Source organism: Labeo rohita, chromosome 7 (assembly GCF_022985175.1).
Source record: "Labeo rohita strain BAU-BD-2019 chromosome 7, IGBB_LRoh.1.0, whole genome shotgun sequence".
Taxonomy (NCBI): Eukaryota; Metazoa; Chordata; class Actinopteri; order Cypriniformes; family Cyprinidae; genus Labeo; species Labeo rohita.
Window position 1 is genome coordinate 25,789,106 of NC_066875.1, and position 17,506 is coordinate 25,806,611.

The 17,506-nt window shown below is 37.5% G+C and overlaps 1 protein-coding gene across 3 annotated transcripts; it reads right to left on the reverse strand.

Annotated features, from left to right (window-relative positions):
- Positions 1–386: 386 nt before the first annotated feature.
- On the reverse strand, positions 387–15,117 carry syt13 (synaptotagmin XIII). 3 transcript variants are annotated; one of them, XM_051114727.1, is made up of 6 exons: positions 14,716–15,117; positions 10,836–11,040; positions 9,701–9,829; positions 6,391–6,704; positions 2,533–2,659; positions 387–1,851 (listed from the first exon to the last, which is right to left on the reverse strand). In XM_051114727.1, exons 1-6 carry the CDS (start codon positions 14,887–14,889, stop codon positions 1,547–1,549), a joined length of 1,254 nt encoding a protein of 417 aa, XP_050970684.1. In that variant the 5' UTR covers positions 14,890–15,117; the 3' UTR covers positions 387–1,546. The 3 variants fall into 3 exon arrangements, with proteins under 3 accessions (XP_050970684.1, XP_050970683.1, XP_050970682.1); XM_051114726.1 differs by having other exon boundaries at positions 2,533–2,656; positions 9,701–9,838; positions 14,716–15,115; XM_051114725.1 differs by having other exon boundaries at positions 9,701–9,838; positions 14,716–15,113.
- Positions 15,118–17,506: the final 2,389 nt, after the last annotated feature.

The window sequence follows — 17,506 nt, forward strand, 5'->3', positions numbered from 1 at the left end:
CTTCCTACTTTGTAAAACAAAAGTATTCTCGTAGCTTCATAAAATTATGGTTGAGCCACTAATATCACATGGACTATTTTGTTGATATTCTTGGTACCTTTCTGGACCTTGAATGTGGAAGGACCCTTGCTGTCTATGGAGGGTCAGAGAGCTCTCGGATTTTATCAAAAGTATCTTAATTTGTGTTCTGAAGATGAACAAAGGTCTTACGGGTGTTGAGCGACATATGGGTGAGTGATTGATGACAGAATTTTCATTTTTGGGCAAACTAACCCTTTAACCAGCTCAGGACCAGCTTGAACCAGCTCAAACCAGCCATGCTTCAAAACATACCTAACCAGCATATGCTGTTTTTTTTCAACAGGGCAGGTCTCTAAGCTGAGTAATTTTCATTCCAGTTAGTAAATTTCATTTTTTCATCCAAAGTGTCCTAAAATACAGCAATGCTAGAGAGCTTCATCCACCATTACAGTCAAGGGTATAATGACAATAAAGTAACTGCCCTTAGTAACTTTCCTGGACCCAGGCCGTACCTGCTGAGATCCTTCATCCTGCTAATACACATGTAGTATATATATCCTACTGTTTATACAGTGTATATTTACATTTTTTAAATTAGAAGACAATGGTACATTTACATTTATTTCTGTATACATGCATCTTGAGAAGAGTAAAGCTGCCCTATTGAGACCCTGTATATTTATTTAGTGCGTTACTGCTGTAAAGGTACTAGCCATAGTCTACTGTTAGTGAGCAGGGCTTTATCTTTCCAGCTGTGACAGTGTGACTAAGGATCCATAAACCTTCATAGCAGGAAAGACAAACTGTTTGCTATTAAACTTAAAAATCAATTATGTGTTTTATGTGTTTATATTTTATTATGTGTTTAAATGTGTTTAAGTGTTCCTGACCACAGTAGACTGACTTCTGAGTTATAATGTTTTCTGGCTGTGGATCATATAAGGGCTTCATCTGACAAAGATTTCTTTAACCTAATATTTGTTGTGACTGTTCATTTGTGATGAGTTATGAGGGACATCTGTTCTGCCAAACCTGGTTAGATACAGAGGTTTAACCTTTCTCCTGATCTGATCCAGCCAGGCTTTACACTCTACAGTATATCAGATTTGAGCCGTTTGCCTCTCACTTCCATCAGTCAGTATGATATTGACCGAGTGGGCTGTTGAGTCATATTTTATATCTGACGAGTGTTAGGAGATGACTCCAAGTTGGACCAGTTTAAAATAGCATTGAGTAATATGAAGACACATTAACAACAACACCAAAGGTAAATGCAGCACTGCTTACATTAACATACTCTAATCTACTGTGTAACAATATTAGTACTGTGACTCTCTCCATTTTACCTGCAGAGAAAATAGTTTCATATTCTGAACTGAGTTCACTCATTATGTCTAGTTAAATATTTATTATATTGGAGTACTACATATTTTTACACAAGAATAGAGTACTATCATTACAATCCAACCACGTTTAACCGATCATTGCGTATAGGTGGTGTTTTGGAGAATGTTAACCTGTATTCTTAGGTATATAGAGGATGCCACATTGCAATTTGCTTGCGTGGATTATCTAGCATCTGTTTCCAGTGCTGCAAGCCAGTGCCAGAGGTGTGGAGCCCCAGCATGCAGCGGCCCAGGGGGAGCAGGGTCCCGGGACTGGCCAGGTTCAGTACCTCCAACTCCACACTGGATTTAGCCAGCAGCTCACTGGGCAGCTCCAACATCATCATCTCGTTCCAGACCGGATTCATTTTGTGCTTCACTCGCCGTGTCTGCTTCTTCTTCAGCTTGGCATTTTGGTGTTTCAAGGTCAACTTTACAGATAAATCTATCAGAAAACATACAGGATACTTTGTTCTCTTTATTACACCTAAAATATTGACATTAATATTGTATTTACTGTAATTATATATTAAGGGCCAGTGGTTTGGACAGTGAGTGGATGGATGCATGGATGGATGGACAGATGTATGGAGGGAGGGAGGGAGGGAGGGAGGTAGGGATGGGTGGGTGGATGGATGGAGTGATGGGTTGGTGGGTGGATGGATGGAGGGAGGGATGGGTGGATGGATGGATGGATGGAGGGAGGGAGGGACAGATGGATGGAGTGATGGGTGAGTGGGTGGAAGGATGGATGCATGGAGGGATGGATGGATGGATGGATGGAGTGATGGGTGGGTGGGTGGATGGATAGATGCATGGAGGGATGGATGGAAGGATGGAGTGATGGGTGGATGGATGGATGGATGGATGGAGTGATGGGTGGGTGGGTGGATGGATGGATGGGTGGATGGATGGAGGGAGGGATGGGTGGATGGATGGATGGATGGAGGGAGGGGCGGATAGATGGAGGGAGGGAGGGATAGGTGGGTGGATGGATGCATAGAAAAATATCTTCAGTTGTGTCCCAAAAGTTTTGGAATGACATGAGGGTGAGTAATTAATGATTTTTGTGCGAACTATCCCTTTACATTAAGTGTCGTTATGGTCATATGTTTGTGGTAAATACCTATGTTGTCTTTCAGTTTGTCTGACTGAAGTCCTCTAGCCTTCATTACCACCACCCCAAGTCTATTGGCTGCTGGCAGATAACTGAGCGACAACAGTAGTTCTCCAGCTGATGATGCCACTTCCTGCTGAAAAAGACAGAGAAGCATTTAGGTTAAAGCCTTGTGTCAACGTTTTTTTAATAAAAGCATTGACTTGACTTCTGTCAGGATATTTTACTTTTGAACTTTGTGTTCACATAAATATGGATTTTAGAATTTGCATATTCATAAAGATCTCTCTGCAGGGTTAATGAACTTGGCTTTTGACTGCATAAAGAATCATTTCATGCAAATGTTCCGGTAATTTGTGAGGCAGACTGAATGTGGCCAGCTCCTCCCTCAGGGTAAAAGTTGCTGATTTAAAATTGTCAATTTGTCAGCACAGTCCTCACATTAAACCCTCTGAAAGATGGGATTTCATTACCATGATGACCTTATACTAATCTACCCCTGCCTTCTGTCCTCCCCACATAATCAGCTGCATGAATAGAACATGACATTTTCCTTTACAAATTTGCTGAAATATAATCTTGTGCTTTTAAATTAGCTCTGACTAGATTGGATTTATCAAACCGTTGTGTTTGATACTCCAGTGCAATGATGGACAATGTCAATATTACAGATAAATATTATTCAATTAATAACACTGAAAGCTTTAGGGTAATGCAATTTTAATTAACATTCTTGTCATTGAGTCAAATTAGCATAGTAATATTTAAACTGATAATAGATTGAATGAATGATGAATTGAAATCACATTCAATGCATGCAGATATATCTGCCCATATACTCAGCATCAGTTTCAGTCGCATTCCCTTATTCATCAGTGAAAGAAAATAAAAGAGTTCAAGGTCTTCCATTAATAAGCCAAAGCCCCATCTTGAATAATCAAACATGAATCATGTGGTAAATTAAAAATGGTGTGAACATTTTGTTGCACAAATAATACATTTATAATGGTGTTTATACAAGCCAGTTTAACCTGCGTCATCCTTTTCATCACAGGCCTAGACTGTTACATACAGTACATGCAAAACATGCAAACACACACACACACCCCAGATACCTCTAGGCCCACTCAAGCGTTATTTCCTCTCTCTTTCTATCTCTTTCTCCCTCTTTGCAGTTCAGTGGTAGTTAGTAATTCCTGGCATGTCTGTGTGTGTGTGTCTGTTAAAACCGGATCTCCTCTGGGAGGTGTGATGACGCAGATAAAGATCTCCTGCTCCGAAGGTCTATGACATCATCAACAGATCACACAGCAGCGGGGGTGGACTGCATGTGTGTTTGCATGTGTGTGTTCATGTACGGTTTGGTACTCAAGAGATTGATTTGAGGCAAACAAGGTGTGGAGGGAGTACAGTATCTTAAAATACAGACTCAGATCTATTTTCCTACCACTTCTTATGAACATATGTGGGTGTCCAAAGGAAATGTCTGAGCTATTTCTAAACTGTCAATATGTGCACTTTGCACTTGTGGAGACTGAAAAACACATAAACACACAGTCTGCATCCCATAATAAAATCTTCATCTCGCACCAAGTTTGCCAACCATGGCAACCTCATAGTGAACAGTGTGTCAGAAAAATACCTCTGCTGTACTTTATATGTTTATGTTGTTTCAGTATGTTTTAACTTTTTATTCAGGTCTGAGTTTTAATCTTATTTAATTTTATTCAAGCCTATGTTTTAATATGTTTTTACTTTTTATTTAGGAACAGGTTTATGGGTATCCGCTTGTTTGGATAATCTATGATTATTGTATTTGTAAATGTAATGTGTCTGGCTTCCAGTCTCATCTGCATCCAGCTATTTTTAGCTGTTCAAAACAGCTTGTGTATCTTTGATATTCTCATTATTTCCCTATGGCGGATTATGAACCGGAAATCTTGCATATTATTAGAAAACAGCTTACTTCTGCCTTAAAAAAATAAGTTGGATACTGTGTGTGTTTGTGTGTGTGTGTGTTTACCTCATATTCCCTACCTTATGTCTTTCTTTCTTCAGTCGTAAAGAACTTATGTTTTTTGAGGAAAACATTTCAGGATTTCTCTCCATATAGTGGACTTCTATGGTGCCCCCGAGTTTAAACTTCCAAAATGCAGTTTAATTGCAGCTTCAAAGGGATCTAAACGATCTCAGCCAAGGAAGAAGGGTCTTATCTAACGAAACAATCTGTTATGTTCTAAAATATATATATATATATATATATATATATACTTTTTAACCTCAAACACTCATCTTGTCTACCTCTGCGTGAACTCTGCATTCCGGTTCATGACAGTTTATAGGGGTATAGGGTCGAAAAACTCCCAACTCATTTTCTTCTCCAACTTCAAAATTGTCCTACATCACTGTGTTACTTTTTTTTGTGAAGGGCATTTGATCTTCTTTGCACATTCACTTTGTAAACACTGGGTCGGTACTTCTGCAGCAATGTAGGATGATTTTTTTTTAAGATCTATTTTTTGCCTTTATTGTGACAGTACAGATCAGAATTGACAGGAAGTGCAGTGGGAGAGAGAGGGGAGTGGGATCAGGAAAGGTCCACAAGTCGGGATTCAAACATGGGAAGCCTGGAGCACAACGCGCTGTATGTCGGCACGCTGCCCACAAGGCTATCGACATCGACGTGATGTAGGACGATATTGAAGTTGGAGGAGAAAATGAGATGGGAGTTTTTTGACATACCCTAACTGTCTTGAACCAGTCCACCATAGAAGTCCACTATATAGAGAGAAATCCTTAAAACATTTTCCTCAAAAAAACATAATTTCATCTTGGATGACAAGGGGGTGAGTAAATTGTCTGTAAATTTTTGTTCTGGAAGTAAACTACTCCTTTAATGTCCCCACAAGCATAGTAATACCAGTAAATTTTGACATTGTGGGGACATTATTTGGTCTCCATGAGGTAAACAGCTTATAAATTACATTTTATTTCAAATCTAAAAATCCTGAAAATTGTGTGTGAGGGGTAGGTTTATGGGATGAAAAATACAGTTAGGGGATAGAAAATATAGTTTGTACAGTATAAAAACCATTACATCTATGGAATACTCCCATAAAACATGAAAACCTGTGTGTATGTGTGTGTGCGTGGGCGCATTAGTAACAATCTAACACAAAACTCCAGCATGATTCATTGGCTGACTTTTCCACCTCTCTAACCTAAAAATACATGTTTAAAGGTCATACACAACTGCATGAATTTTCCTTGAACAGTCCTTTGATATCTTTCCCTACATCTAACAGTACATTCATAGGCATTGCCTACATCAGTGTGGTCTTATTATCCAGGTTAAATTCCTATTTATTAGATGACTTACTGAACACTCTATTCTGATTGGTCAAATGGCATTCAGTGGGTGCATATTTGGGTCATTTTTAATTTGTGGTGGCAAGTGGTGTCTCTCTATTTTGCAATAGTTTAAACTTTAAATACCAATGAATCATAAAATGTTTGCATATTTGTATTCTGTAGAGTGAAAACATTATGCACTATTAAGAGTTACAATTTCAATCTAAAATGCATATTTAATTGAGTTTGAGAGATTTCATATGTAACGTGAAATGCATGTTTAAAATCTGCATACCTCAAAGAGTAGACATATACTGTATTCAACAATACAATTTTTTTTTCTCGCTCAAATCAGTATTTCATATCCACGTATTTATTTATGTTAAGGTTTTTGTTGGCACATAGTAAACCCCAAAAAGAATAATGATGAGGATCATCAAATATCACACTGATGAAGTTTATTTTGTGATAATGACAAATGTTTGAATCGTGGACATATTAAGCACTGTTCCTCACCTGTTTGGGTGGCTGTAAGTCAACCCAGCAATCAGCGTCCAACATCATGCTTATGTCAGCCAGCTTAAAGCGCATCGTGCCCAAAGTGGAGTTGTGGGAGAATCGATCACAGCAGTGAAGAGAGAGGGCCACCTCTCCATCTAGACTGTCTGTGTCTTCTGTGCCCTCCATGGGAGCGAACACAAGCTCCTCTCCCCACTGCACATGCGCTGCCAGCTTGTGGACGGCTGTGTGAGCGTGCTTCTGTTCTTCAGAGACGCTCACACACCCTGATATATATCCCTCACATCCGGCCTCCACTGATATATTCTCCGCTGCAGAAAAAAAGATAATATGAGTCATATTATAACAAGGAGCAGGATGACAAATTGGGCCACATGAAGCTGCTCCAAGCCACAGAGGCACAAGACGTCACTTATTCTCTTTTTTATGACTCCTCACTTTTCATTCCTTTCTACTTCTTAGCCAGCATGACTGATCCTCTCCCCTTTTCCTGTTTGGATGAGCAGAATAGAGGTTTTGAGTTTAAAGCAGATTTACTCTCATTACCGATAATGATGCGTATCAATCACGGCTGCTACTATTGAAATGGTAATTCTGTGATTAAGAGGCTTTAAGCTGCCTGAAAGAGGCTTTTTTCTCTCAAACATTGGTTTAATCACAGAGAGTTTTGAATATCAAAACCTCCCTCTGTTCCAGCCTTGAAAGCAGAGCAAACCCACTGTACAGTGACACCTCTATCCCACAAACACAACACACCTGGCTGAGCCATAAAAGGATTACAAGTACAACACCAAAGCCTGCTTTTTACAGATATCTGCTCATGTTGTGTGACCTTCTGATGACCTGCGCAGGAAAATGCTCCTACAGCGTCACTGGAAGTGAATGCAGAATTGTTTGTCTGTCATCTGAGCTGATGTGTTTGTTAAGGCCTTTGCGCAGATATTTGCAGTATTAGTTGTCAGAGCTAAAGCAGCCTAAAGGCAGAGCTGCAGATTTTGGGCAGTCGGAGTTGACGGAGTGTAGTGTTTGATGAGCACAGACGCCAAAAAGCTTAAGACCATGATACTATCAAGCATCCAGAGGTATCAAACATATTTGATATTGTGAGCTGATTTTAAAACACATTTTGTTTTTATTTGCCAAAAATCTCAAGACATGTTTTTGCATGAGCTTGTTTGTCTATTTTAATAAATTCGTTGATCCAGCTCACAAAAACAGTCTGAATTATTAATTTATTAAACAATCTGATTCAGTTGTCACATTTACTGAACTCACTGAATCAATAATTTGGTTGCAGGAGCCAAATTATTAGTACATAACAACTTAAGGGATTAGTTTACTTCCAAAATAAAAATTTTCTGTTAATTTACTCACTCCCATGTCAAAGATGTTCATGTCTTTCTTTCTTCATTCAAAAAGACATTATGTTTTTTGAGAAAACAATCCAGGATTTTTCTCCATATAGTGGACTTCAATGTTGACCAACAGTCCAAATTGCAGTTTCAATGCAGCTTCAAAAGCTCTACACAATCCCAGCGAAGGAATAAAGGTCTTACCTAGCAAAACGATCTGTCATTTTCTAAAAAAAAAAATTACATATTTTTTTAACCACAAATGCTCGTCTTGCACTTGCTTTGTGATGCACATCTGCAACTTCACATATTACGTAATCATGTTGGAAAGGTCATGTGTGTGTAGTCCTTCATCTGTGTACTTCCGTTCAAAAAGGTAGGGTAGGGTGAAAAACTCCATCTCATTTTCTCCTCCAAATTTAAAATCGTCTGACGTTGTTTTATTTTTTTGTTAAGGGCTTTTGACTTTCTTTGCATGTTCGCTTTGTAAACACTGGGTCAGTACTTCTGTCTATGTTACACATGACGTTTCCATGTTTCCATGTGACTACATAATGCGTGTGGTCAAGCTAGTGCATTTGTGCTTAAAAAGTATACAAAATTTTATTTTATTTTTTTAGAAAATGACCAATTGTTTCGCTAGTCAAGACCCTTATTCTTGGGCTGGGATCATGTAGAGCCCTTTGAAACTGCAATTTGGACCTTTAAACCTTTTTCCACTATTCTGGATGTAAACTAATTCTTTAAATTAGTGTTATTTTAGTATTATTTACATAATATTGTGATATTTCTAAATATTTTATATTAATTTTTATTTTGTATTTTGATTTTAGTTCAAGTTTTAGTAATTTTATTATGTGATTTCACCATTTCCACTAGTTTTTTGTTTTATTTATATTTACCATTCATTTATTTTATTTCAGTTTTGTTTTTTTGTCATTTTAGTATTTCAGCTTAAATGTAAGTAACAAAACTGTAGATTCAAGTTTAAGGCGAGACACTGCAGAGTAAAAAAAATAACTATTAGCCAAAGTTATCACCTTAGTATTATCACCTTACTTACCCAGTTGATTGATTACATTAATAATTGCAAACATTTTTTGTATTACAAGTTTTCTAAAATGTTAGGTTTAATATGCAAATGAGGCATTATTTAATGCTAATTTGCATCAATTTCTAGTACAAAAATCTAAACACTGGATGTTTTCTCAATTCTCATTTTGTCACTCCAGAATTCAGAAAATACTTAGAAGAGACAGAAAACAATATATTTAAAAAGTTTTTTGCGGTAATAAAATGTTACATGTATAAAATCAAGCAATCATGAACAAATACCTCTGAAAAAACTTTCAGGACCTAAGCAGGAATAAAAAAGTAAAGTGCTACTGAAGTGGAGATTTATGGCTCAGTGTAGGAGAAAAAACTCATTTTAAGAAAACGGCCTTTAAAAATATGTACTGTAATTGAAATCTATTGACATAGATAAAGTGCTATGAAAGAAACACTTAACAGGGTCTTTTGGATGTTATTTTCACTAGTCTGAAAAAACACTTTAGGAAAAACCAAAAAGCTCAAAATCTCAAACTTGACAGGTGCATGAAAAAACTGTTTTTGCCTGCAGTGAATTTTTTTTTATGTTACTGTACTGCACTTTTTTTTACCTTGATAAATCAGTTTCAAAATCATTCTGATGGTACACCGATTCCTATGAAAATGCTGATAAAACTGAATTGGTGATTGCAGACAGTGTCTGAGTGAAGTGTTGCTAATTAGTCAATGTGACAGCATTTCCACAGGAATCCAGGATGTTGACACTTATTGTATGTATCCTTTCAAACACCTGTTTGTAAATTATCACCAAAGGGATGCTACACAATATAGTCAGAGATTCACCTGCATTTCACAGGTGGCCCACTATCTTTCTAAAAACCTCAGAGTAGACGAATGTGTTTTACCTTCTACAATGCTGATATGTAGCTCTCCATTCTCTTTGTGCAGGCTGATGGAGAAATGCAGTTTAGGATATAGGATGGAGCTACTTGTCGTCATGGCACCGGTTTGCTCAGATGTGCAAGGCGTTTCATCTGCGGAAACTGATATGAATGCAAGTGAGATTCAACTCTGAGTAAATAAAGACTATTTTAGAAGCAATCATTCTCATTAAAATCCTTTGTATTCCTTAGACCAGAAAAGCATTGTAGACTATAGTTCGTTTTAGTCCTCCTAGGGCTTTTCACTGCACGCATTAGTGGTGGGGATTGTTCAGTAAATCCTTCTGCAGGATACATCGATTAGCCAGTAGGTGGTGACAAGTAACTTTTTAAATTGAGTCATGGAATCATTAACTCATCTGATTCAATCAGTGACATTGATTCATTCTTATATGAGTGCTGCTCAAAGACACGCAGTGTCAAAATGGACAACGCAAGCAGCAACAACACATAAAAAATGTTCCTACGTAAGCAATCCTACGTGCCATCGCACTGTTGGTCTGAAAGCCAGCCAACGCAGCACGACATTGAGAACAACAGAACACGTGCTGTTAAATTCTTCAAGAAAGGTAGCACTTCCTTCCTTTCTTTCTGCATCTGCTAGTGGGTGGATAAACGTCAAGTCTTGCTCAGAAAGGAAGGCCTTGATCATAAATTATTATATTGTAGGTATCCTTTACTTATCGTGACAGAAGCTGTGAGCTATGAGTCAGATCTATGTATGTCAACCATCAGGCATGATTATAGTAGCAGGTTTCACTGCTTTAATGTGAGAGGTTAACAATTGCCTCTGGGACACATCTACACAGATTTTAACATCATCAGCCAGTGCCACTGGTGTCTAACATGTTAATGGTGTTTAATGGCCATAATTCCAGTTTGCGTCTAGGGATGAGATGACTAATAGTTCACAATTAGATTTTTTCAGCTCCATAAATAAAGTCAACCTCAGATTTTCTGATTTCAGACTAGCAAAAATGAGCCAATCTTTCCCAGTGGTCTGGAATGCATAGGAAAACCGGTCACACAAACACACACGCACACATGCACACAGCCTCCCCCATTGAGTTCCATTAGATTTTAGATGTCATTTCCTTACCTTGCCGCGGGAGGGAGAAGACCTCCTCACGTTCTGTTGCCTGGTTACAGGTGTCGAGCTCGGCAGCAGACGTGTCGTTGGCAGCTCCATGTTCTTTGTAGTTTATTACCTCTTGAGAAGTGACAGAAGGTTTGGGGCGGTAGATTCTAGGAAACTTCAAAGATGCTTGAGGCTGGATGGGTTCTGTGCACTTCTGCACGCTGAACTAAAACATGTACATAAAGAAGAAAGAAAATATGATGAGCATGGGGACATGATGCGCTATAGGGAAATAATATGATTGGTTAGAGAAAAAAGAAAAAAATAGTAGTAGGTTACACGACTCAAACCATAAGGTATTCAACCTGTTTAGAATTTCTTAAAATTATGATTGGATATTCAAAAAACATTGATTATGCCAAGTAAACCCATTCCAGTAAATCTTACAAAAGGGTATATTCAATAAAAATAATTTAAAACATAATACTTTCTCAATACGAATAAATCATTTCTATTCCTAAAGGAACTAAAGCTCAAAATATAATCAATTCCATTCATTCTTTCCAACTCAAACCTTGAATTACACAAGCATATTCTGCACTCTGAGACAGGGGCATTTCACTTAGGGGCTTTCTGATGGCTCAGTTTAATGTCTCATTGAGGTTTTGATGTGTAGAGTGAAAAAAAACAGGAAAGCATGAATGAAAAAATCAATACCAGAACACTCCATTTCCCCCAGGTGGGCAGTTACCATGCTGAAATAGAGTGCACAGAGAAAGGAGCGAGAGAGAATATTCTTATACGCCTCTCATCTTCCTCCGCCCCCCTCTTCATTAATAATAAATACTGGTGCAGTGAGACAGTGCTCGCCTACTTAAAAATCCGATATGAGGCTGACCTTAACGCTAAATATATATATATACTGATACACATGCACACACAATCCTTTAGATACAGATATGACACTCCGCTCTGTCTTCACTGTGGTGTTTTTTGGACAAAACCAGCAAATTAAGAATAAATTAGTTTTTTTATTTGCCCATATCAAAAAAGGCTGAAAGATATAAGAGGGAAATCTACACCCTCACAATCAGAGCCATTTCTTTCATAAATGGAGAGCATGATTGTAGGGCCCTATGATTTTGCAAATTTCAGTCATAAAAATTTAATTTGCTGGGTAACACAGAATGTCATGGAATTTGGCAAAATTTGGATGAATAAATCAAATGCTATTGTGCACGTGTCAGAGAAAATTAAACCGCAAAAATACTGCTATTTATATATGTTCTGCATGTCTGTGTGTGAATGAATAGCACAGATTCATCTACCCCACATTCTGAGTAATACCCCTCAGCATTCATTTTCCGTGAAGATGCTTTAATATCATGAAAAGCGCTATACAAATAAATGTGAATTGGGTTTTAAATAAATAATTAAACTGTTAATGTTTCATGCATTCATTTGATTAGTACAGTTTCTGATAACTGAATTTGTATTACATTATAAAACAAAGCATCCAGAAAAATTCAAAGAAAACACAGAATTTATGAAAAAATAAACAGCACTTCATAGGGCACCATTATTGTAAAAATGTGACCCTGGACCTGACAAAACCAGTCATAAGGGTCAACTTTTCTGAAATTGAGATTCAGTCTGAAAGCTGAGTAAATAAGCATTCCACAGATGTATAGTTTGTTAGGATAGGACAATATTTGGCCAAGATGCGACTATTTGAAAATCTGTAATTTGAGGGTGCAAAAAAAAAAAAAAAAAAAATATTGAGGTTCTAAGCAATGTGTAATCAAAAATTGGTTTTGATATATTTATGGTAGGACATTTGCAAAATATCTTCATGGAACATGATCTTTACTAATATCCTAATGATTTTGGCATAAACGAAAAATTTATAATTTTGACCCCTACAATGTATTTATAGCTATTGCTACAAATATACAGGTGCTACTGGTTTTGTGGTCCAGGGTCATAAAAAAAAGTTTTATGAATTTAATTGAGTTTTCATTTTCCAAATATTAACATGTAAAACAGAATTTGGGAAAATAAAATAAAATGAAACTGAGGGAAAAAAAATTCACAGGGCTCTATAAGCGTGGATAAATGTCCCTGTAGATGTAGTGTCACGCATAATAAACACATCTGACTATAATAAATTTTGATGTGTGGTTTGTATGACGTCCCTTTTTGATACTCCTTTAGCTCTTCGTTTAGCGCACACATATTATGGTCTGTAAGTGATCATTCAAAAAACACAAAGACAACGAAAGCACTGCGTGTGGGTAGGGGTCAGTTTTTGCCAACGCCACAACGACCAAATGTGCCCAAAAAGTAAAATCTGAAATCATGCACATTGTGAGCTCCAACCAATGGTCCCCATGAGAAAAAACAGCTTGATAAACATTAAATATATTAGTAATAATAACTAAAAAATGTTAAAATGATAAAGTGTTTTAGTGAGGTTTCCATTTACAAGCAGGGGATAGGAAATATCATTATCTCCAGATATTAGCGACAGAAGTCATGAGAGAAGAACAATCATGTGTGTGTGTGCAGCTCTTTGAGTCGTGACTCTAGACTGTTTCGGGGAAAGCTCGGCAGATGCCGAACAACACCAGTGTGTGAGAATGTGTGTACAAGAGTGTGTCTGTCTGTGCTATTGTACGTGCAAAAACATAGACAGACAAATCATTTCTAAACTAATTAACTCTCATAAAAGCACTCCAGAGAAGATTCTAATAATAATGCACTTGTCCTTCATCATTCTTAACTTGCCTGTTACTGGATGAACTCAATGTTCTTTGAAACAATTAGAGTTTTGTGAGAGAGCTGATCTGATTTGAGACACAGATGGCTGATTTTGATCGTTCTCTTTTGATTTGCAAAACTGGTATTAATATTTATGCCTCACAGAGACAGAAATTATATTCTAATTGTTATGACTACATAATAAGATTCAGAACTGTGACAGATTAAGAGAACTGGTTGTAACAGGAGACACTTTGGCTTCTTTCGTAATATGCCTTTCAGGTTTCTCTAGCTCTGTCTCTCTTTATCCATTAAAGTAACATCGTTCACTTCTCATTAGAAAAGTGCATTGCTCATGATCAATTTTGTTTACAATAAAGTCATTACAAAGAAAACAATTCATGTCAATTAAAATGTCTGGCTCCAATGATCATCTCAGCCCAGTTTTTCCAACCCGCTCTTATGGGAAAATATAACTTTTTTACGAGGTGGTGGTTTCATATGAATTTGTATGATAAACATACAATTTTTAGAAAGAACTAAGCATGAAGACCCACCCCTAAACGTAACTGTCACTGGGAAATGAGCAAATCAAATGAAAATGTATAAATGAGACCACACAAATGCATATGAATTAGCTACCAGTTTGCCAAAATATAAAATATATGCAAATTCACATGAGACTGTGTTGGATTTTCTGCTCCTACAACACCAAGCACCAGCAATAACAGAAATATGAAATTAAGTGACATATAGACACCTACAGAAGCCATTAAATTTGATTAACAATGTATACTATGTAATCAAAGAGTAGAACACAAATTTTAGTACATGTACACAATAATGTTACATTATGAGCACGCATGTGGATTAAGGACAAAGGCACCCAGTAAAGAGTTTTCAGAAACATGCCAAGAAATCCTTTTTAGTACAGTATCATTGTTTCTGCCTTAGTGAGCTAACCTGTGTTATGTAAGTGCCACTTCCATCCTTCCACTCAGGTGAGTCAGAACATTTCACTCGTTGCATATGTGAAATGCATCTCTGTTTGTTCTATTATAAGCTCTTGTCTGGGTCTGTATTAAAATTCAAATCTGTCTGCCTTTCCACGGCTGTGTGTGTGAGTGAGTATTAGTCTTACCTGTGTCAAAGTATGCAGGATACTGGGTTTTGCTTTCTCTGGGTCAGTCTCGTCCCCTCTTTCAAGTTTCCCCTTCTTGCAGCTCTTGCAAAGCAGGGAGAGACCACACAGTGTCAACACTCCAGACACGGTACCCAGCGTAGCCCCCAACAGCGCTGTCGCGGACACGAGCATTCCCACCTTCAAACAGACACCCAAACACACCGAATGAAGTGAAGAGGAGAGAAGAGGAGAAAACAGGAGGAATGTTCCACTCTTCAGTGATGTGACTCCATGGTGAGAGAGGAGGAGGAGAGAGGAGATGAGTGGAGAGCTACTAGACACAGAGTGGCACGTGTATGTGTGTGTGTTTGTGATGCACTGTCTGAAACCAACTCAGCCTGGCAGACAGAGCAAAAGGGAGAGAGAGAAGGAAAGAGAGACAGACATAGACAGAAGGGGAGGTAATCAAAGGGGAGGGGCTCAGATGGCTGGCAACCCCTCCTCAGTAAGGAGAAGTCTGTCGCTGCAGCCCACCCCCTTCATCACCAAAGTGGCTGTACGTCAGCTTTTACGTCAGAGCTGCATGAACTCACCTTCACACACTGGGTGTGTTGTAGCAGAGCTTCATATATACTCTCACAGTATGGATTCTTAAAATAATGAGATATGAAATGTAGGCGTGTCGTCATGAAGAGAGGCTCTTTTACTTACGCATTTGGCAGATGCTTTTATCCGATGCAACTGCACCTTATCAGTTCATGCCTTTACTGGGAATCCATGACCTTGCCGTTGCTAGCCCCACGTGCTACTGTTTCAGCTAAAAAGTTAAACAACGTGAGAGTGACCCTGGACCACAAAACCAGTCTTAAGCAGCACGAGTATATTTGTAGCAATAGCCAAAACTACATTGTCATTGTGTGGGTCAAAATTATTGATTTTTCTTTTGTGCCAAAAACCATTAGGATATTAAGTAAAGATCATGTTCCATAAAGATATTTTGTAAATTTCCTATCAAAACTTAATTTTTGATAAGTAATATGCATTGCTAAGAACTTCATTGAGACAACTCTAAAGGCGATTTTATCAATATTTAGATTTTTTCGCACACTCAGATTCCAGATTATCAAATAGTTGTATCCCGACTAATTATTGTCATATCCTAACAAACCATACATCAATGGAAAGCTTATTTATTTAACTTTCCAAAAACATACTGGTGACTGGTTTATGACTGGTTTAGTGGTCTAGGGTCACAAATATGGTAATAATGATTATTCTTATTAAATTTACATTTCTGATATCTGATTTGACTTGGTTCCACCAAGCTTGTGTTTTTTGGCCACTTGTTTTGGTCATACACTTAATTCACTTTCTTGTGTGTCAATATTGCATATGGTAAAAATATAAAAACCTCACGTTAACCTCACCTTCACATTGATTTGTGTTACACTTCTACAATAAAAACACAATACGACATTTCACTGATGCTTTCACAAGAACAGATATGAACCAGATGTCCATAGGTATTTGTCCTTGTGAAAGCATAAGTGAAGAAAGTGAGATTAGGAGAAATATATTTCTTATACAGAGAACAGCACCACAGGCTGGGACGGCATGCATCATGTAAAAAATGAGGCATGAATGTAGTATTCGCAGTATTATTTTACCAAATCTTACCTGTTTAGTACTGCTTTTGTAATCATTTTTAAGGTTTGGAACTCATTCCTTTATAAAGATGGAGCTGGCAGTGACTCAAAGTCATGAAGCGGCAATTTGATCGCTTTGACCTTGAGAACACCAGAGAGAAAATGGATCTGTGACGCCATCTTGAGGTGATATAAAAAGCAAACACCACATTTCAGCCTAATAAATTACCTGAATAGACTAAAAGTTGTCTTCATGTAATAGCTACAACCCTTTTACTATTATTTAAAGGCATATACGGCTGTTCTGTGGGTTCTTAAAAGTTATATTGTAATAATCTAGTGAGATTTTTGTTTGCACAAGGAGTCTGACAACAGCCAGTGTTCCACACAGAGATCTGATCTCATCATCATCCAGTCTGTCTCTGGAATGACTGAAGAAACAGAACAAACTGAAACAGAGTAAATCCAGAAGAACTGTGGCAACGTCTCCAAGATGCTTCAAGAGACCTACCTGAAAAATTTTGCGCAAGTGCACCTAAGGCAAAAACTGCTGTAAACGCAAAGAATGGTCGCACCAAATGTTGATTTCGTTTAGTTAATAGAAGGTAATTGATAAAGAAAATCTATTTATGACAGCATCCTCATTTTACAGCATTTTTACACAAGTGCCTAAAACTTTTAACAGTGCTGCAGCTTTGCAGGTAGGTTTCTTGAAGCATCCTGGAGACTTTGTCACAGTTCTTCTGGATTTAGTCTGTCTGAGTTTGTTCTGTTTCTTCATGTCATTCCAGACAGACTGGATGATGATGAGATCAGATCTCTGTGCAGAGCACTCGCTGTCGTCAGACTCCTTGTGCAAACAAAAATCTCACTGGATTATTACGATTAATGGCAAAATGAATGTTTGGAAATGTAATCTGATATTTCCTACTGACACACTATAGCAAAAGACCGACTTTAACTGACTTTAAACCATTTTTTAGCTGATAAAAATACTAGTGGCCTAAAACTTTTGCACAGTACTGTATATACCCTTACGAAAAGGAAGTTTATTCAAGTCTGCTATTAGTATACTTTTTTTTAAACTAAAAATAGGAAAGTATACTTTCAGTTTACTTTTCATGCACTTCTCAGAAATGTGCTTTATGTACTTCTGAGAAATA